The sequence below is a fragment of the Miscanthus floridulus genome, chromosome 13 (genome assembly GCF_019320115.1).
Source record: "Miscanthus floridulus cultivar M001 chromosome 13, ASM1932011v1, whole genome shotgun sequence".
Taxonomy (NCBI): Eukaryota; Viridiplantae; Streptophyta; class Magnoliopsida; order Poales; family Poaceae; genus Miscanthus; species Miscanthus floridulus.
Genome location: NC_089592.1, coordinates 77,356,388 through 77,378,869, shown reverse-complemented (window position 1 = coordinate 77,378,869; position 22,482 = coordinate 77,356,388). Strand labels below are relative to the sequence as shown.

The window sequence follows — 22,482 nt, the reverse complement described above, 5'->3', positions numbered from 1 at the left end:
GTCTGGCTGGCTGACATGTGGAGCCGAGCCAAAACCTTGGACTAGGGGATAAGTTGGACCGTGTGGTGAACTGGTGACGGGCATGCAGTGGACCATTATTTCCACGGGGCCCTGTGGCCTACTTCTGGCCATGCTAAGCATTGGGCTTGAGTGCCCAGGAGGCCAGCATGGATAATGAGAGGGCCCAAGGATGGCAATTCTCCTCGGGTGTATCGTATGTAACGGGTATGTTTGCTAAAAAAATGTAACGGGTATGTTTCTCAAAAAAAAATTGTAACGGGTATGGACGTGGAACCGTGGACATATCAGCCTGTTTGGTTGGCTGGTTCGTATCGTTGCTGGTTCGTGAAGAAGTACTGCTGGCTGGTTTGTGTGAGAGAAAAATACTGTTCCGGCTAGAAATTTATGATCGTTTACGACAAGCCACAGCCAAACGAACAGGCTGATAGAATTTCACCCGAAGTTGTGGGTACGGATATAGGCCTCTGTTCGTTTCGCTCAAATCTGGCTGTTGTTGATGCTGGTGCTGGTTTATTGTGAGAAGAAAATATTGTTCCTTCGCTGAAAAGTACTGCTGAAAACAGGACGATAAGGTTCTACCCTTGGGTGTGGGTATGTTGTTTCACCCGTAGGGATGGCAACAGGTGGATTCGGATCTGGTGAAGTTTCTGTGGACCCGAACCTAAAACCCGAAATCAAAATCCAAAATCGCTCCGAACACCAATTTAGATGGTAAATCTGATTGATTCCTCAAAACCCAAAACCCGATTGATTCCAGAGGAGAGGGCCTGGATCTTTGCCGCTGGAAAGGGAAGCCAGAGGTGGTTAGGTATGCCGTGTGCGACGAGAGGGAGGGAAACGACCGAGACAAGAGTCCGGACTCGGAGGGGGAACACGAGTGTTGTTTTTCATTTGACATGTGACCCACCATATAGATTACTTTATGGTTTCACATTGTGAAGGTAAATCTAACAATTAGCCTAAACCCAATAGCACTAACGGAGATGCCAATAATGCTGAAAGAGATAAACATATATCAATAATATAATATTGCATGCCACACACAGTCCCTGCCTCGCAACTTTTGAAGCTTAGCAGTAATTAGCTGACAAATTCAAGTTGGACAGTTCTGAAGCTAGCTCTGAAAGTGTAGAAACGCGGTTTCAGTTTCATTATTCTGCATTGTTTGCTTTAGTCATATCATATGGGCAGGAGGAAACATGAAAACATCGCACAGCACACCGCCTGCTGTGTGAGGGAGATGCCTAACAGTCATCCTGTGTGGGGGAGAGGCCCGCTGCATGGGACTTCCGGGCCGAGGGCAAGGTGAACTCGGGACTGCGTGGGCCGGAAAGCCAGGCCAGGACAAGCCGTCGGGGGCCTCGGGGCCCAGAAGGAGGAAACTGGAAACATCAGTGGGTCGTCGGCCCGGTCCGGTGGCACAGGACCCGCGAGAGGAGTCGAGGGCGGCGAGAGACCCTCCTCGACGCCACGGTCCTCGTCGGGCGGGACAGCGACGCGGAAAGCGCGGTTTGTCCCGGCGCTGGACGTGCCGCCTCCCCCGTCGTGGACCGGCGGACGATGGGCCGACGACGAGAGCCGAGAGCGAGACCTCCCGCCCGCACTAGCCAAAAGGCCACAGCGGGGTCAACACGACCACCAATTTGTTTTAATTAAATTATTTATTATTGATTATTAGACTTTCTTCAATAACCGCTCCCATTCTACATTTAGTTAGTATTACAGATAAAGGGTTCGATATCTATTTTTAGTTTTTTTTAATAACAAGATCTAAAAGAGAACTATTTTTACAAATTGATTTTCAGGGTATATCTCTTCTGACATCGTATTTTATATAGCCTGTCGGAGGATGTAAGGTCTCGGGTCTCCTGTCGGTGATCAGCGCGCCGTCGCTCTCGCGCACGTCCAGCGGGCGCACACCACGTTGCATGGACACCGACGCCGGCCCGCTCATGGCCCCCATCCGGTCCATATTCCTCGCTGATTCCCCCGGCGCCGGCTAGCAGCGGCTCGATTTCCTCTCCTCCCCCCCGGGCCCGGGCCCCGGGCCATTTCGCTGTCCGTCCCTCTCGTCTCTCCTCTCCCACCGTACCGGCGCAGGCAAGTGCGGGTGAAACGGCGACGAGTGGCGCCGCGCCGACCGTCGCCTGGCTCGGCTCCCTGTTAAATTTTGTCAATCGACAATACCTGTTCCTGTCCGCCAGATCGTCTAGACGTCTAGGACGTGCAAGAAACCCTTTTTTTTCTCTGACCGGCCGCCTCTGTCTAGCTCTGCCGTGAATTACCTGAGTTAATTAATTAATTAAGCTGGTGGAAGAGACTACAGAGATATTTTGAGAAAAAAAAAAGATATACAGCTCTTCATACAGTATATACTAGTAGTAGTCTCTGCCAGTCTTTTGGCGCACATCGTCAAAATTTCATTGCTTACCGGCGAATTGGGGACTCTGCTCGGTCGTCAAGCCACCGCCGTGTTTTTCTTTTGGGTTTTATTTAGTCTTGGCCTGGGCCTGTCTGCTTCTCGGCTGCATTTGTGTTAATTCTTTGCTTGGCTGCACGATTAATTGAAATTTTGACCTTTTAAACTAGAGACAGACACATCTATATACCTCAGAACAGATAATTTGCTTGCTTCTCTTTTACTTTATCTTTCCCTGATATCGCAAAAAAAAAAAAAGTTCTTTGTGTTTGAACGTCAAAGCTAGTAGGACCTCTTTAGAATTCAGACGCTATGCTCTCGGGCCTCGGCGAATCTGTTGGGCACGCCAGAATACCAGTAGACAAACCGTCAGTTTCTCTCCAGATAAAACAAAACACCTTGCATATATGGTGGCCTCATGCGTCCCGCCAACAGAACACCGATTCTTCTAGGATGATCTTGTTGTGCATCTATCCCCTCATTATCTTTCAAGTTACCACCCATGGAATCAACAAAATAATTTCCCTCATGAATGTGAAAATACTCCACCCATCCATCTTAAGAAGCCACTTGCCCTTAGCCCTTAGGTTATCGAATCCTATATAAGAGCAACTACAATAATAGTCTTATCACTATATGTATTTTTTTGATGATATGAGAAGAGAAGGGAGGGGAAAGAGAGGAGAGCTTGACTCTCCTGCAACCGACAAGTTGGGAACTAACAGGAAAAGATGATGTGAGACAAGTAAAAAGTAGTACCAGATAATAATAATAATAATTTTTTATAGACAAATAGAAAACAACTATTGTATAGCTTAGCTTTTGCAACTTGACTTATAGCCAAACGCTTGGCTTTACTATTGGGCTTGTTGTATGTCTAAGACAGAGTAAATCTTGCTATTCTTAAGTTAACACCCCCCCCCCCCCCCCCTATATAATGTTATTTTTTTCATCCTCTCCTTGGTCAGAAAGTATTAACCTCTTGATTTGAAATCCTCCAAAAAGATGTTTGCTATCTACTGAATAAAGTCATCTGTTGGTTTCTAGTGTATACTATGACTTACTTTTGATATCTTTAGATGGAGGAGAAGTTAATGAAAATCAGCTATTTCTTTCGTCCTCTTAAAAATAGACACAAACATATCTACGTATCTCCTATATATCTCAAATCATTTGCCAGCTTCACATTTTATCTTTTCCTTATATTTTGTCTTATGACAAGAAGAAAGATATTGCAAAACTAAAAGACGTTCCATTACGTTCAACTCTATAATTAGGGCCATCTTAGGATCCAACCTCTGCACATTCCTCACTATCTCACAAAGTTGGTAAACAGAAAAAGGAAATTATCAAGGAATTAGATGAAGAAAGGACCTTTTCCAATTGTGTTTAATGATGAAGAACAAAGAGGACCCAAATCTAACACAAGCCACTTGCAGGATTCAACAAAGAGTGAGCTTGATTACACAAGAAGAAAGCCCACCCAAAATCCTATCCTCTTCTCCCCGGATCCAAAAAAGACGCCTTTTTTACGCACCACCCATGTCGATCACACGAAGCCCGATGCCGCGGAGATCACGGCCTCATCCCACAAACAACCATTTCCTTCAAAGAGGAATTCGGCGATCTCTTCCTTGGAAGCCTGCGAAGACATCCCAATAGGCCAATAGAACAATGGGTCGAGTAGAGTAAAGGAAGGTAGTGATAGGGCAGAGGGTAGGTCTCCATCCTAAATTATAAGACGTTTTAGCATTTTTAGATTCATAGAATTTGCTACGTATCTAGACATAACATATATCTAGGGTGTAGCAAAAACTATGAATCTAGAAAAGCCAAAACGTCTTATAATTTGAAACTGATGAAGTAGGTTGGATCTGGGTGGCGAGGTGGCGAGCAAGGGTGGCGACGGCGTGGAGCATGGTGGTGCTGGAGCCGATGCGGACACCGTCGGGGCTGGGACGACGATGGTCGCGGTGGAGACAAGGAAGCGACCGAGAGCGCGGGCGCACTCGAGTTGGTGGTTATAGAGCGCGACCTGCTAGGGGTTGGTGGCCGTGAGCAAGACGTCGTCCTAGGACGGCACACACGCCGGGTCACGCGCAGATAGCCGCAATTCGGTCATCATCCCAGGTTGTCGCCATCTCCTCCATCGTCGCGTGCGCGAGTCCATCACCTCTGGTGCATGCGGCCGACCGCTGGGCGATGTTAGCGGGAAAGAACCAGCAGCGCGGGGGACCCCTAGATGCGGGATCCCCCCACTCCTCCTACTCGTCCGCGCCGCTGCCACACGCCCTGGATTTCACATGCTTTGAGGAGGAGCTGAGCCGCGTCTCGTGGTAGTAGAAGAGAGGAGGAGGTTATAGGGGAGGAAGAGGAGCGGGGGTGACGGTGATGAGCGTACGACGATGGCGAACAGGAGGCAGAAATCCGCATCGGGGCAGAGAGAGAGACGCGAACAGATGGTGTTTCATTTTTTTTTGGAAAAAATGACAACTTGCGGAGGGATCGAATCGTTGCCACAGGATGTGGGTGCGGGGGGGGGGGGGGCTGGGGCAGAGGGAGGGTGCTCGACCGCGGGATGTGGAGATCCATTGAACCTTGGACATTGGATTTGGTTGAGTAAATAGGGAGAATGGCCGAGAGATGATCCGTTGCATACGTTTTTAAGATGTTGCATGTTTGGGTGCATATTTTGGGTAGCTGAAGTAAAAGTCATCTCTATGGAGGTGGTAATTTAGGGTAGATGTACGGTAATTGTAACTGGTGATTTATAGAGATAGAGATAACTGGTGATTTATAGGTGTAGAGATAGAGATAGAGATAAAGAAGAGATATATAATAAAAGAAATACACTTATATTTCACCTTGAATACAAGAAAAACATAAGGCAAGCAAGGCACGCAGGGTGGAGTCAGTGAACTCAAATTCACCGCATCCCGCCGAGTCAACACAGATTCTCAGGTTGAACTTGTCATTCATGTCTATCTCTCTCCTAAAGCTCTTTAAACACACTTATATAATTCGTAATGCTATGATTAGGGTGTCTGTCAGGGCGTGTTCATCCGGATACCCTCATCCCGGCCTACACAGCGATTAGGCCCAACAGGCAATCGACTTGCTTCACTCTACCCCACAACAGAATCCTCACCGATAGAAATTCGTGGCTTCACCGCATCGAGCACCCGCCCCACTCTGCCTCGTCGCCGCGCGCTGCCCCCATCCCGCTCTGCGTCGCGTCCGCCGCCACGCTGCGCCCACTCCTCCTCCGGAACCTCGTCGATGCCGGCGTGGTCGACGAGTCGAACGTCTTCGGCGGTGTGGGAGACGACAACAACAACCTCCTCCTGTAACAGAACTGACCAATTATACGAGATTAAGTAAGAAAATCTTCCACCGAAGCAGATAATTTAGCGAACTTAAGCCCATATAACCTGGTAGTCCGTGAAACCATGAAGGATTTCAAACCAATCAACATACAAACCAAGATCGCACAAGTTTAGCAAGTACCGTCACACGTTACATAAAGTTTACAATGACAGTGGATACATCAGAGTTTAGAACATAAAGTTATTACAAACCAAGTTCAACAGAAATAGCGGAAGTAAATCATTTTAAAGCCACACACACACTTTTAGTTCAGATATAGTGCCAGTAGGTAGTCATCTCCAACAAAAGCATCAGATGAGAGATACAGAGTGATCAATTGCCCTCGGTCCTAGTTGGCACCCATCGCCAGGTACAGGCAGTTAATGCAATAGCCGTAGTACATTTGACCATCTGCAACAACAATAGGAACAACGCCCTGAGTACGAGAAGGTACTCAGCTAGACTTACCCGTCTTAAACCAAAATAAAGCGACACCAAGGATTATGCAAGGCTTTCTTTAGTGGACTAGTTGACTTGTTTGCGAAAAGCATAAGCTATCCTGAAAACATCATTTTAAATACTTTGCATCCTCTTTTATTATAACCTATTCATCTAGGTAAGCACCTATACTATAACAATCACATGATTAACCGTTAACATCCAGTTACCAATTTAGCTTTAGCATGTCCATACCATCCAGATAACCATCATTGTTCCATAATAATTACTACGATGCCGTAGCTCGAGTCAAGTGCTCACTATCCAGGAGCGATGGTGATTCGAATCGATTCCTAACCAGCTGGTGGTTTATTCCTCACACAAACCACACCCACCGATCAAGTGAGCTATAGATCACCAATGACACTTTTTAGGTAGCCGCGGGACAATCTGGAGCCGCAGTACCCAGGGACTGTCCGACTGCTAGGAATTAGGTCACACCTGCCCTTGGGCTCACTCTTCGTGCCCCTGTCATACCCCCATCAGCACCAATACACGCACCCGTGTAGATCCTGGCCTGAATAGTGCCACTAGCTTCGCGGTCGAAAAGTACTTTATTCGGCCAGCTAAATGTGAGGCATGCGTTCAACATGACAAGAGGGACGAGCAACGATCGGTCCTTAATCGACATAGACAGAAACTAATAGCACCCCAGAACCCTGTCTGGTTGCCTCCAACTTTTTCGTCCGGTCTCTAGTTTTCCATCACATATGGTTAATTCCAGGATATCATTCTTTCCATAGCCAATTTCTTCCAGTAACCACCTATAATGTAGGTGATCGGGTATCACCGATCGCTATCGGTCTAAGCAAGGCTAAGCAGTTAGTCGATCCTGACCTAACAGGGAAAAGGTAATAAGGTGGGCAAGGATAGTAAGGAATGCATCAACGGTTTCAATCAACTCCTACAACTTAATGCAATAATATATAAACGCATATATATATAGAAAGAATTGCTTTCATAAAGTAGGAGACTGAATGCTCCGGGGCTTGCCTCGTTTGAACGAACTAGGTTGGTGATCCACGCACTCCGGCAAGTCCTCTCCTTGCTCTTCTTCCTCGAGCACCTCCTGTGCCTAGACTTCTTGTGGATCGGTCCCGGTCTGCTCTTCCTGAACTGCTACTAGCAACTCCTCATGTGATCCTATATGATGCAGATGCATAAGTGTTAATGCAGAGGTGCATCGGAGAGATGACATGTAATGATTATGATGCATGAAATGTAGAGGAGCATGTATAGGTCGTAGCAAAGCTCTTCTACAAGGTAGTCAACATCATCCAAGAACATGTACTATTATCTACTACGATAACCACTGTACTAACATGCCAAATCACCACAGCAAATTAAGATGCTTCAAAGATACACCAAAGCGAACATTATCAACTAAACTCGCATTAAAGAAGATTATTTTATTTCATTTTAACTAGGGCTACCACAGCAACATATATTTTTGGTGCTCATAAAAATCTGAGAAAATTACAGTAGCATAGTACTACTCTAAGTAGACTACCATAAAATTTTCATGGCATTTGGATAACTAAAATAGCCTACACAAAAATGACAAGGCATAAATGCTTAAAAAGGCATAAATAGGAAAACCTTAGTTAAAAGTGTCAAACAACAGATTTCATATTTTTTCTAGTATCATTCTAGCATAAGAATAGTACTCACCAAATTTTACCTTTACTGGATCTATAGAAAAATTATGAAAATTCACACAAGTATTAATCAATGATAAAAGTAAAATCTCTAACTCAAAAACCATATATGCAATGACTCTCAAATTTTTACCAGAGCTTCTACTAAGCAAGACTAGCATACCCACAAAATTTCATAATTTTTGGACCACAGAAACTCAAGATAAAATTCAAACAAGTTTGCATGCATCTAAAAATACATTTCAAGTTCCTATTTAATTCATCCAAAAATTATACTATAAGTGCTGATGTTATATTTTTCTTAAATACTAGACTCCACTCAGATCCTAACAAAATTAGACTCACTTAAATTGGATTTACAAAACTTGAGATACAAATTTCACAAAATAGCATCAAAATCAGAACAAATGCACTAGCTTTTCATTCAATAGACGCTGACAGCTGGGGCCCTCCAGCAAATCGGGCCCGCATGTCATCCACACCAAAACAGAGGAGGCGGCTTCGACGGTGCGGAAGACGGCGTAGATCGCCGGCGGTGGCTTCACCGGCGACGTGGAGGGTACCTCCGTGCACGCCATGACCTACCACTCCAAAAGACCTACTAACCCTAAGCTCTAGCGGACTCTAGGGACGTCGGCCATGGCCCACGGTGGCTTGGCCATGGCGCACGGTGGTGCTCTGGTGAACCCCGACGTTTGGTGGCCAGACAAGGCGCGTGTAAGCTTTCAGTGAACAAGACGGACCTTCCTACGCTATGGCTACCGGCTACGGTGAAGCGGTCAGGCGAGACCACGTGAGATCACCGGCGGCGACCATGGCGGCCATGCTGCGGTGGTGCATGGTTCGGCAATGCCGCTCACCTAAAGCTTGGCTGGCTCTATGAGGGCGCTGACGAGGTCCGTGAGGCGATGGCGGAGCTATGGGTGGGATGGTGGTGGCTGTGGTGCCGCGGCGAGCTCGAGCGAGCTCGGCGGAGCTAATGGCGTTGGCGGTGCGCTACGGCTGTGAATGGGGAAGGCAACGGAGGAGTGGATGAGGGCAGAGCATGTGCAGAGGGCAGTAGGGCGCGCTCCTCTTCAAGCCAGCCAGCGCGCGGCATGGTCAGGGCGAGCCGAGCGAGTGGCGGCCACCATCTGACCTCGGTCGGCCATGACCGGTCTGAAGCCGAAACACTGTAGCGCGATTCAGAGAACAAAGAGCTGACTGACAACGTCAATTGGTGATGCTCTATCTCCTAATCCATTGATCGTTAGCAAAAGAAATCAAAACAAAAGTTGTACACCTACATACCAGCTACAAAACTCATTTAGAGATCAATGTCTAATTCGCAAAGGACAGAGAGTAAAATCATGCCAAAGTCGTGTTCAAGAAACTGAAAAGTGGAGTTTTGTACTTAGAAAATTTCTAAGTGTTGAATCCAACCCAATTTCTGACTTGTGAGCCCATTTAGAGCATGTTGTGCACATTTTCATGACTTGGTCACAAAATAACTTTTGTTCCTTATATAATTTGCTACAACTTTGTTTTAGGTTGCTTAGACATGCAAACATTCTAAGCGGTACTTTTTGAACAGTCAAACCAAAAAGTCCTAGGGTCAAAACAAGTCAAACCATGACTTGGAAACTTAATCAAGCAAAATGATCAACATGAACATTGTTCCTAATGACCTTCTAAGTATAGCTAAGTTGTTTAACAATATATTTAGCCATACCACACATTGGCCACACAAGAATCAAACACTGAATGTACTGAAACGATGAAAAACAATTGAAATGATACTTTTGTTTCATAGTCATGTTTCACATGTTTCACATGATATAAGCTCATAAATGGATGAATGATGCTCATGTTCATAAAATGTAAGTGCAATTAGGCAAGCCTAACACCAGGGGTGTTACAGCCCCCCCCCCCCCTTATAAGAATCTCGTCCCGAGATTTAGAGTTACGAACCATTTATTATAAAAATCCTTATAAGCGTTTTGAAGATACTCTCCTGTTTCCCATGTCGCATCACCATCACCATGATGGCTCCACTGTATCTTATATGTTCTTACCACTTTATTCTGAGTGACTCTGTCCTTAGTGTCCAAAACTCGAAATAGTTGCTCATGGTATTCCAAGTCTGATTTGAGCTGAATACTCTGAGGTTCTATTCTCTCTTTCGGAATACGCAAGCACTTCTTCAATTATGATACATGAAAGACTGGGAAGATCGAACCCATCGCTTCTGGTAACTGTAACTTATAAGCCACGGGACCCTTCTTTTCTATGATCTGGTATGGTCCTACAAACCTAGGAGCAAGTTTTCTCTTTACTCCAAACCTTTGCACTTTCTTCATTGGAGTGACCTTCAGATAAACGTAGTCACCAACTTGAAATTCTAGCGGTCTCCTTCTCCTATCAGCATAGCTCTTCTGGCGTGACTGTGCCGCCTTCATGTTTTGTTGGATAATATGGACCTTTTTCTCAGCATCGTCCACAAAATCGACTCTGTAAAACCTTCTTTCTCCCGGCTCTACCCAATTCAATGGTGTCCTACATTTCCTACCATACAATGCTTCAAATGGAGCCATCTTTATACTCTCTTGGTAGCTATTGTTGTAAGCGAACTCTGCCAAAGGTAACCATGATTCCCATGAACCCTTAGACGACAACACACAAGCTCTAAGCATATCTTCAAGAACAGCATTAACTTGCTCTGTCTGCCCATCTGTCTGTGGGTGGTAAGCTGTACTATGAATCAAGCTAGTACCCAAACCTTTATGAAGATGCTCCCAAAAATGAGCAGTAAATTGTGACCCACGGTCAGACATGATAGTCTTTGGTATACCATGTAATCGGACAATCTCTGCAATATACTTCTCAGCATACTGAGGTGGTTGAAATGTTGTTTTGACTGGTAAAAAGTGAGCTGATTTGATAAGGCGATCTACAATTACCCAAATCGAATCATTTCCCTTTGGTGTGGTAGGGAATCCGATGATAAAATCCATACTTATATCGTCCCATTTCCAATCTGGTATTGACAAAGGTTGCAACATTCCCGCAGGTCTCATATGAAGAGCCTTCACTCTACAACATATGTCGCAATGAGCAACATAAGCTGCAATCTCCTTCTTCATTTTTGTCCACCAATAACGAGGTCTTAATTCTTGGTACATTTTGTTACTTCTAGGATGGATAGATAACTTAGAGTGATGAGCTTCATCCATCAATTTGTTCTTGAGCTCTCGATCCTTCGGTACAACCAAATGGTCCTTAAACCATAACACTCCTTGTTCATCCACTCTAAAGTGCTTAGTTGGTTCTTTCTTTATTTTCTCCTTGATATAGAATATTCCCTTATCTGTTTTCTGACCCTCAATGATCTTGCTCTCCAAGGTACAGCTAACCTGGATATTATGCAACACAGCAGGATGTAACAAATTGAACTCATCCTCAAACAATGGTTACACAGCAAGAGAATGTGACTTCCTACTTAAGGCATCTGCTACTACATTTGCCTTTCTCGGATGATAGTGCACATTCAAATTATAATCCTTTATCAACTCTAACCATCTTCTTTGTCGCATATTCAACTCAGACTGAGTAAATATATACTTGAGACTCTTATGATCTGTAAAGATATTGCACACATTCCCAAGCAAGTAGTGTCTCCAAATCTTTAGAGCATGCACAACAGCTGCAAGCTCTAAATCGTGCGTAGGATAGTTAACCTCATGCTTCCTCAACTGACGTGAGGCATATGCAATAACTCTTCCATCTTGCATCAGGACACATCCTAAACCATTCTTTGATGCATCGCAAAACACATCAAACGGCTTCTCTATGTCTGGTTGCGCCAGAACAGGAGCAGTGGTTAGCAATTTCCACAAGGTGCAGAAAGCTGCCTCACACTCCTCTGTCCAAGCAAACTTATGGTCCTTTTGTAGCAAACTTGTCATCGGCTTGGCAATCTTTGAGAAGTCTGGGATAAAACAGCGATAGTATTTGGCTAATCCGAGAAAACTTCGAACCTCATGAACTATGCTTGGTGCCTTCCAGTCCATAACCTCTTGTACTTTGCTCGGATCTACTGAGATTCCATTCTTGGATAACACGTGACCGAGAAAAGGAACTGTCTTCAGCTAGAACTCACATTTACTAAACTTAGCAAACAACTGGTGATCTCTGAGTCTAGTCAAGACAATTCTTAGGTGCTCGGCATGATCTTGTTCGTTCGTAGAGTATATCAGAATATCATCAATGAACACAATCACGAACTGATCCAACTCTGGCATAAAGACCGAATTCATCAGATACATAAAGTATGCAGGAGCATTTGTCAAACCAAAAGACATGACAAGATACTCGTACAAACCATATCTGGTGGAGAACACAGTTTTGGATATATCTTGTGGTCTAATCTTGATCTGATGGTACCCTGATCTCAAATCTATCTTGGAGAACACTTTGGCTTTTGACAATTGATCAAACAAGATATCAATCCAAGGTAAAGGATACTTGTTTTTAATTGTCACTGCATTCAGTGGCTGGTAGTCCACGCACATTCGTAAGGAGTTATCCTTCTTCTTCTTCACGAACAGTGTGGGACATCCCCATTCCGAGGAACTAGGACAAATCAAACCCTTAGCCAATAGATCATTGAGTTGCTTCTTCAACTCGGCTAATTCATTTGGAGGCATCCGATACGGCCTTCTTGAGATTGGTGGTGTTCCAGGGATTAACTCAATGGCGAACTCAACATCTCAGTCTGGTGGAAGACTAGGTAACTCATCTGGAAACACGTCCAGAAACTCGCACACTACTGGAATCTTACTATAAGTGTAGTTTGGACTGCACAAGTTGTACTGGCCAGCTCTATTCTCTGAGGTAAAGTTACTTGAAATGTACCTTCTCCAACAGGTTCCTTGAGAGAAATGTTCCTTCCTCCAACATCAATTACTACTCCCATCTTATTCATCCAGTTCATTCCCAAGATTACATCCAGAACTAACCCTAGCATAACTATCAAGTTAAGCTTATACTGCCTGTTTGCTACACACAGGGTTACCCCCCGGATTATCTGATTAGTTAACAGATCAGCCCCAGCTAAACTGATCCGATAAGCATATTCCATTTCAACTATCTTTTGCTCATACTTCCTTGCAAATGCTTGACTTATGAATGAATGAGACGATCTAGAATCAAATAAAACGACTGCAGGATGATTGTTGATAGAAAACATACCGGCTGTCATGGGTTCTCCTTCTGGGATGTCATCAATGGTGGTGTGGTGCACACAAGCTTGGTACTGATTCTGCTGCTTCTTGGGATATGGGTAAAACTTCGCAAAGTGCCCAGATTGATTGCAGTTGTAACACGGTCCTCTTACTTGAGTAGCAGCTCTAGAAGAATTGCCTTGTCCAGTCTTGGCTTGTGGCACCGCCATTTTGAATGGCTTCTGATTCCTCTGAGGTTGCTGGGCATTCTGATTCCTATGTTGGGGTGGCCTGAACCTCGCACCAGGGGCAGGCGAACGATACGTAGAATGGTTTGCCATTGGGGCCCTTGGCTAGGACGGACCCAACTCAAAAGCTCTCTTGCGAGTCTTGGAAGTAGCATACACATTGTTGTTCTTCTCTTGCTTTAAGCAGTCACTAGCATACCCACAAAATTTCATAATTTTTGGACCACAGAAACTCAAGATAAAATTCAAACAAGTTTGCATGCATCTAAAAATACATTTCAAGTTCCTATTTAATTCATCCAAAAATTATACTATAAGTGCTGATGTTATATTTTTCTTAAATACTAGACTCCACTCAGATCCTAACAAAATTAGACTCACTTAAATTGGATTTACAAAACTTGAGATACAAATTTCACAAAATAGCATCAAAATCAGAACAAATGCACTAGCTTTTCATTCAATAGACGCTGACAGCTGGGGCCCTCCAGCAAATCGGGCCCGCATGTCATCCACACCAAAACAGAGGAGGCGGCTTCGACGGTGCGGAAGACGGCGTAGATCGCCGGCGGTGGCTTCACCGGCGACGTGGAGGGTACCTCCGTGCACGCCATGACCTACCACTCCAAAAGACCTACTAACCCTAAGCTCTAGCGGACTCTAGGGACGTCGGCCATGGCCCACGGTGGCTTGGCCATGGCGCACGGTGGTGCTCTGGTGAACCCCGGCGTTTGGTGGCCAGACAAGGCGCGTGTAAGCTTTCAGTGAACAAGACGGACCTTCCTACGCTATGGCTACCGGCTACGGTGAAGCGGTCAGGCAAGACCACGTGAGATCACCGGCGGCGACCATGGCGGCCATGCCGCGGTGGTGCATGGTTCGGCAATGCCGCTCACCTAAAGCTTGGCTAGCTCCGTGAGGGCGCTGACGAGGTCCGTGAGGCGATGGCGGAGCTACAGGTGGGATGGTGGTGGCTGTGGCACCGCGGCGAGCTTAAGCGAGCTCGGTGGAGCTGATGGCGTCGGTGGTGCGCTGCGGCTGTGAATGGGGAAGGCAATGGAGGAGTGGATGAGGGCAGAGCGCGTGCGGAGGGCAGCAGGGCGCGCTCCTCTTCAAGCCAGCCAGCGCGCGGTGTGGTCCGGGCGAGCTGAGCGCGTGGCGGGCACGCGGCGGCCGCCATCTGACCTCGGTCGGCCATGACCGGTCTGAAGCCGAAACACTGTAGCGCGATTCAGAGAACAAAGGGCTGACTGACAGCGCCAATTGATGATGCTCTATCTCCTAATCCGTTGATCGTTAGCGAAAGAAATCAAAACAAAAGTTGTACACCTACATACCAGCTACAAAACTTATTTAGAGATCAATGTCTAATTCACAAAGGACAAAGAGTAAAATCATGCCAAAGTCGTGTTCAAGAAACTGAAAAGTGGAGTTTTGTACTTAGAAAATTTCTAAGTGTTGAATCCAACCCAATTTCTGACTTGTGAGCCCATTTAGAGCATGTTGTGCACATTTTCATGACTTGGTCATAAAATAACTTTTGTTCTTTATATAATTTGCTACAACTTTGTTTTAGGTTGCTCAGACATGCAAACATTCTAAGCGGTACTTTTTGAACAGTCAAACCAAAAAGTCCTAGGGTCAAAACAAGTCAAACCATGACTTGGAAACTTAATCAGGCAAAATGATCAACATGAACATTATTCCTAATGACATTCTAAGTATAGCTAAGTTGTTTAACAATATATTTAGCCATACCACACATTGGCCACACAAGAATCAAACACTGAATGTACTAAAACGATGAAAAACAATTGAAATGATACTTTTGTTTCATAGTCATGTTTCACATGTTTCACGTGATATAAGCTCATGAATGGATGAATGATGCTCATGTTCATAAAATGTAAGTGCAATTAGGCAAGCCTAACACCAGGGATGTTACACCTCCGGGCGCTCATCAACGCAGACCTCCCTAGAGGGGAGCTCCACCTTGGCGCGTGGAAAGCTCCTAGCCATCGCGGCGCTCTCCTTCGCCAGTGTGCCCATGCTACTCGGGTAGCTTGTCCAAGTAGCAAGGTGATATTTTTGCGCAGCGCATGTTGCAAGCTTATGTTTTAAGTGCTTAAGATGTTTCATCTAGATGTTACAAAGTATATCGTTATGTTACACATGTTGCAATGGCTATACACGTTTGTTTCAAGTGTATGTTCCAAATGTTGAATCTGCTTTTCAGACGTTCATTTCAAGTGTTTGATCTAGATGTTGCATATGTTGTAAGTGTTTTATCAGGATATTGCATGTGTTGTAGTGGTTTTTCAAAAGTTTTCAAGTGTTTTCAGACGCATGTTGCAAGTGTTTTCAGTTGTTTCGTACGTATGTTGCAAGTATTTTATCTGGATGTTTGAAAGGTAGATTGAAATGTTGAACATATTGCAATGTGACCCACCCTGCCACACCCGCTTGTTGTAGCTGCTTGGGCGTCGTGCATGCACGTGGGGGGAGCGGAGGGATGGAGTGCTGCTCGGCAGTGGGCTCGGGAAGCGGAGGGCCGCTTGTCTTTTTCATCCGTACTTTTTCAGTGAAAGAACAATATTTTTCTCTCACAATAAATCAGCAAACAATATTTTTCAGCTTGTCTTTTCAGCGAAGCGAACAGGACCGATGGCGGTAGGGGCAGAGGCGGTCCCCATGCGACGTGTGGGTGCGGCAAGCAGAGGGGGCGCAGTTTTGTGGGAGCGGCAGATGCCGGCGCAGGCGTAGAACGTCCGACGACCGGGCGCTAGCAATGTCGTATATAATATATGTTCATGCTATTGACGAAATCATTTCCCCATGCAAATAGAAACCTTTGAATCGTGTTGCAAACAAGTACCCACTTATTTACCTCAAAAACAAGTCCCATCTGCTACCAGAAAATCAGGGCACGAGGATGACTGTAAAATCGCAATTCTCCAATCACGGAGGAAGTCAAAACCCCCATGTGGAGCGTGGGAGGAAGCGTAGTCCATGGTCCACACACACACACCAGTCACCCCACGCACACGCACCCACTAATTGCGGCGCCGGCAATCATTAACGACCAAACCCCACGGCGAAATTATCCGAAACACCCTCCTCCATGCGGGCCAGCGGCGCATCCGGTGTGAAAAAACTAGGGACGCGGAAAGGGAATAAAATAAGCGCTGGAAAGGAGGGACTGATTAGACATTTCATCCAATAGGATCACGCGTCACGTAACCCCGTCGGGCCACATGCACACGCGAACCCACCGCCGATTAAGCCCCGCAAAAAAAATTAAATCAGAAAATTCCAATTGCTTCTGCGAAAAAAACATTTCCTCTTTTTATTTTTTTGAGTGTGTTTTGTTTCTAGTGATAGCTTTGCTCTTGCTCGCTCTCCTCTCGCCTGGGCGACTGGGGCTCCGTGTGCGCCTGCCTCCTTCATCCACCTCGCCATCTCCTCCAGCTGCAGAGCGGCGCCTTGGCTTTGTCTCCCCCTCGCGCTCGCCGCCGGCATTCCGGCAGTTCCTGCTCCGTGCCTTCGAGAGGGTAGCGCCGGGATGGACGACCCGGGCGCCTCCGCCGACCCCGCCGGTGCCGCGCGCCACCACCTCTCGCCGCAGCAGCAGCTCGGGGGCCAGCCGCCGGTGCCGCGCTCCCCGACCCCGCTCGACCTGGCCTCCGCCGCGGCGGCGTCCGGGTACCGCCGCCTCTCGCCGTCGCTCCGGCCGCCGGCGCACCCGCAGGCGCGCCTCCCGTCGCCCTACGGCCAGATCCCTTCGCCCGGCGCTGGCGCCCACCACGCGCGCTCGCTCTCCCAGCCGCTCTTCTTCTCGCTGGACTCGCTCCCGCCGCCGCTGCCGCCCTACGCCGATCTGGGCGCGGCGCCCGCGATACCGCCCTCCCCGCCGCCGTCGACCTCCGCCGACCCGCCGCCGCCGCCGCCGCTTGGCCTGCCGCCCCGGAGGGCCGGCCACCGCCGCTCGCAGAGCGACATCCCCTTCGGCTTCGCGCAGCTCAGCCCGCCGCTGCCCCCGCCGGCGCCGGTCAAGCGCGAGGTCACCACTGCGGCCGACGGCGTCGGCGGCGGCGATGACGCCGCGCTCTACGACCTCGTCAACTCGTACATGGACCTGGACGGGCTGGACCCGCTCAACTCCTCGGAGGACCGCCACGACGACCGCGACAGCCGCGCCAGCGGCACGCGGGCCGGGAGCGCGGCGGAGAGCAGCGAGAACGAGGCGGAGAGCCAGTCCACGTCCGCGGACAGGAAGGGCGGGGGCAATTCGCGGCATTGTCGCAGCCTGTCCATGGACAGCTTCATGGGCAAGCTCAACTTCGCCGCGGGGGATGAGTCTCCTAAGCTGCCGCTGCCGTCTCCTGGTGGCAGCCTCACTAGGAGTGGGAGTGGCTCACTGGAAGGTGGTGCTGTCGCGCTGTTTGATATGGAGTTTGCCAACGGAGAGTTTACCGAGTCTGAGAAGAAGAAGATCATGGCGAATGAGCGACTTGCTGAGATAGCTTTGACGGATCCTAAGAGGGTCAAGAGGTGGAGTGCATTTCTTCTTCATATACTGGGTACATTTCTCTCTTTTCCTGAAATTGGGCATTCTGACTTGTGGATTTTTTTTTCAGGATTCTGGCGAATCGGCAGTCAGCAGCAAGGTCAAAGGAGCGCAAGATGAGGTACATTCAGGAGCTTGAGCATAAGGTGCAAGTGCTGCAGACAGAGGCTACAACACTCTCAGCACAGTTGACAATGCTGCAGGTTTGTTCTGTTGAACTGCTGGGGATTTTGATTCAACCTCTGATTGTGATGGTTTTAAGTTAACCTTGCTGTGCTTGTTTGCAGAGGGACTCAGCTGGACTGGCTACTCAGAACAACGAGTTGAAAATCAGGCTGCAAGCAATGGAGCAACAAGCACAGCTGAGAGATGGTAAGCTTTGTTGTAATGCTCGTCCGCATTGGTCCCAAGTTTTCTAGTGGCAATGGACAAAATCAAGAATTTCTTGCTTCAAAAGCTAGCAAATGGTTAATGTACCTTGCATGGCTCATTCTGTTGGATTTCCAAAATCCAGTTGTCAAGTTGCTCACAGAGTTACTTATGCATGGGTTGCTTGCTGTTGTAAATCTTGTGGCAGTATTTTTTGTGGTTGATGCATCTCATTCTTCAGCTTAATGTTAGTATAGAGTATATAGTCATTTGGAGATTTTCCACGTGGGATATAATAGAGAATACTTCTGCTGGGTTGAGTTTTGCTATTACTTGAGCTGCATCCTTAACATTGTACTTTATACATCACAACTGGATGCAAATGCTAAGTTCTACAGCCTTTTTGTGCGGACACTACAGCCAATCTGACATGAAAAAGAACCTGATTTGTTAATTCTTTTTGTTGATCCTCAATTTTAGAGCTAAACTCATGACGACACCTATGACACTGGTTCTCTTAATGCTAGTATGTGAAAATGGCCTAGAGTGAAATCCCCCTGACATATAATTTGTCAATTACTAGGTAGATACATAATTTTCTTTTGGTCATGGGCTTTTGATATGAACCATGAATGGGTTGTTAGTTCCAGATTGGCCGGTAACTTCAAATTTGATCATTTGATGGATGATCAGAAACAGCACAATCATATCATACAGAAGGCTTGTGCGGAGATTACACATCACGAGCATGGCTCTTAGCATCTTGAAGGAACTCATCTATATATTTATTTAAGTTTTTTTTATATGCATGCTTATTTGGTTGAACCAAACATGCTACGTGGTCTTTCATGAAGGGTGAAAGTATCATTTGCGGATTATCACGATCACATAGTATATGAGCCATATCCAGTTTAGTCTGGTGCACTGTGGGCGTGTTTGGATTGTGGCTTGGGAAACTTGTCTGCGTCAGGACATTTGATTTCGAGCACTTGGGGTCAGATGCACAGCGCATGCCTGGGCGAGAGCCCCCAGGCTAGAGCGGCATCCAAACACACTCACATGTATGCCATGTTTTGATTTGATGTTCATTGCTTATCTTGACAAGTTCTGCATAGATGTATGCTAACATTTGCTAACTTGTTAGTAAGAGACTTCTCTTCTCTTTTCTTATTAATATTAATGAACATAATTTAGTTTAGCAATTATCAAAACATTATTTGATAGCTAGACGAAGTTTGAGTGTCAAATGAACTTTTTCTATTTATTGTTTCTGAAATTTTACAGGAAGGATGCTTATTGTTTTCTTGCCTCTCCCTGCACCATGCATGCCCTATCTTTTGTGCTTATTTGTTATTTCTGGTGTACCAAAATTGGTTTCAGCAAATGCTGCCTTGAGGGTAGGATTTCAGGATCAGTAAATAGCACTAGTGAATGAATTGCCATGATGCCGTGCTATTGGTTGATTTTAGTTCATTACTTAAGGTGTATTACAAGTTTGCAGTGTAACCATTATCGACTCATGTTAAACACTGATAAAGCATAGGCAGAGGTACTACTGTTCTCCCAATCATAGGGGTGACTCTAAATGGCATGATAAAACGTTGGTTGCTGTGTACGGCAAGTTGATTCTTCTTTCATGATGGTACTATTTTAGCGACTGCTAGGCCTACCGTTAGAACTTGCATGCGTGTTTGCAGAAAGACTTCCACATAGGAATCCTATATGTTTGTAATGTTGCATTACCGCCATGGTTGGTGCCACTCTCTACTTGTTCATGGTCATGTTGTGATCTATTTGGTACTTGCTCACCCTTCATTTGGTATTTCTTTCATTGTTTCAAGTCTTCAGATTCTGGGTTACAAATATAGTCAAGTTGCAATGTTTGCTTAGTTACAAATATAGCCATTTTGCTTTCACGATGCTGGGTGCCTGACTGCCTGCTGTATTATTTAGTTTTGCCAATCTGTTGCACTACCTACATCCATTTATATTTTCTCTTCTTGTAATGTGATCTGATTCATGTGAATGCTCTGTGCAGCCCTGAACGAAGCGTTAACCGCCGAGGTCCAGCGTCTGAAACTCGCAACTGGGGAGATAACCGATGGCCGGATGCTGAAGGGGCTACAGCAGCAGATGAACTCCCAGATGCTCCAGCTCCAGCAGCTGCAAATACAGCAGCAGGCGCCCCAGACACAGCAGCAGCAAGGCCAGCGACAGCAGCAGCAGCAGCCCCAGAAATCATCACAGACCGGGGTTGAGAGAAGGGACGCGGAAGCTAATTGAGCATGGCCAATTGAAGGATGCTGGGTGGGAAGAAAAAACCCCAATCTTTTGCGTATATCAGACAGGTTGTAGGATAGCAGCAATAGTAGGGCGAGAGACGCCGTGGTCCCGTGATTTGAGTTGTTTTCGCCGAATCAAGTACCTTAGCTGGAGTATGTCGTCTTGGTGTCGTACCATACATGAGTGCCTGCCTGCCTAGTGTTGAGGCGTCTTGGTAGCGTCCCTGAACGTTCTCTCGGAGGTGCTTCTTCTTCTGTTCTTTGTCTAAGAGGGCTAGGGTGTCACAATGTACCAGCGTAATAGTGTAATTATTATCTATAGTGTACCTTTAGAGTCTGGACTGTGGAAGGGCTCCCAACTTAACATGCGTGTTCGTTGATCATCAGTCAGTGGCTGCTGTTGGTTGCGTTGCTTGCTCACTGCAGGCCGCTGTGGGTTGGTCACTGGACCTTGGGGCCTGGGGGCAAGCAGCAACAGCACATGGTGCCTGGCTGTGCTGCACACTGTGAAGTGATCTTCTGCTGACTTGTGATAGTATGCATCATGATAGATGAGACGTGATGCAGGGGGAGATCCTTGTGTCCTGGATATATATGTCCCTTCCCTGCTGTGATTTGTGGCTCAATAAGGCCCAGTAGCAATAAAGCCCACCATGATTACAAACAAAAAATTCAATATTTTCAAATTAGGTATCTAAATTAAATTTTGATTGCACTATTACGTTTCTTATGGTGAGATATTTGAAATAAGACCACACTTGACCATATTTGGATGAAATTTTTTAGGAACAAATTTTTTAAATGCTAGAACAATTGTTCTAGCTTCATAATAAATTGTTCCGCCTTCAGAAAAAATGTTCACACAGAAAATTAGCTAAATATATCTAAGTGTAGTCTTCTTTCGAAGATCTCGTCACGAGGATCACAATGGTGTAATCAGAATTTTGGAAACTATTAGTTTTTTCTTCGGATTGAAATCTTGTGCGATTTTCGAGATGTGGGCCAGGGGGTGTGTGGCGGCTGCTGAATTAGAGCATCTTCGTCAGCAAATCATCCTCAATAGTATAGAATGGTATTGGTGGTCACTAATAATACTTTTTTGAAATATTGAAGGACATGCTCTAACATATCATCAATAAATCTTCCCTAAACATGGGACCCACATATCACAATAGAGGATGTGGGAGAAAAAAGATGACAGTTGTTGTGGTCCTAACATTATTGGGAAGATGCAACTCTCCCTTTATTTGAGGGGAGATGGAGGAGATATCGGTGACCAGAAAAATAGGAAGAACTATTGGGGAGTTGCTGAAGTAATGAAATTGCCTTCTCCCCCAATACAACAGTTTTACAGGGACAAGGGATGATATCGGGGAGCTGTTGGAAATGCTCGGGAGCTGTTATGGACTGGGCGGCCGGAGGCTAGCAACGCGCCGACAAATATTTTTCCGCTGCCATGCGTTGAGTGACCGGCCCGATTACTAAGACGATTTCGGTAGTGGGCCAACATACATTCTAATGGATCAATATAAACACGTTGGACTGTTTCTTTAGTAGTAGAATGCGATATTGTGATGCAAAGTTATTGACAGATTCTTTTTTTTTCGGGTAGTGAGGTTGCATGGCTGACGATATGATGTCAGTTTTCTACAAACTAAAAAAATAGTAGCTGCTAAACCAAGTATCCATATTAAATTCCGATTACATTATTGTGTTTCTTGCGATAAATCCTTCAAAACAAGACCTCACATGAATATATTTAGATAAAATTTTATTAACGAACATTTATCCTTTGAAAAGGTGACCGGTTCTTGCTAGAAATTGTTTCGCATGGTTGAGTTGAACGCCGCAGG

At 46.0% G+C, this 22,482-nt stretch overlaps 1 protein-coding gene across 1 annotated transcript; it reads left to right on the top strand.

Moving 5' to 3' along the window:
* Nucleotides 1-16,798: 16,798 nt before the first annotated feature.
* LOC136500693 (bZIP transcription factor 29-like) lies at nt 16,799-21,015 on the top strand. Its single transcript, XM_066496103.1, has 4 exons — nt 16,799-17,962; nt 18,049-18,181; nt 18,266-18,350; nt 20,386-21,015. The coding sequence occupies exons 1-4, from the start codon at nt 16,974-16,976 to the stop codon at nt 20,628-20,630; spliced, it is 1,452 nt and encodes a 483-aa protein (XP_066352200.1). The 5' UTR covers nt 16,799-16,973; the 3' UTR covers nt 20,631-21,015.
* The last annotated feature ends 1,467 nt before the right edge of the window (nt 21,016-22,482 follow it).

Excerpts from the sequence above, each read along its gene's own strand:
- LOC136500693 (XM_066496103.1), top strand. The coding sequence starts at position 16,974 with ATGGACGACCCGGGCGCCTCCGCCGACCCCGCCGGTGCCGCGCGCCAC. Across the intron at positions 18,182-18,265 it reads CACAGTTGACAATGCTGCAG|AGGGACTCAGCTGGACTGGC; the intron begins GTTTGTTCTGTT and ends GCTTGTTTGCAG. Across the intron at positions 18,351-20,385 it reads ACAAGCACAGCTGAGAGATG|CCCTGAACGAAGCGTTAACC; the intron begins GTAAGCTTTGTT and ends TGCTCTGTGCAG.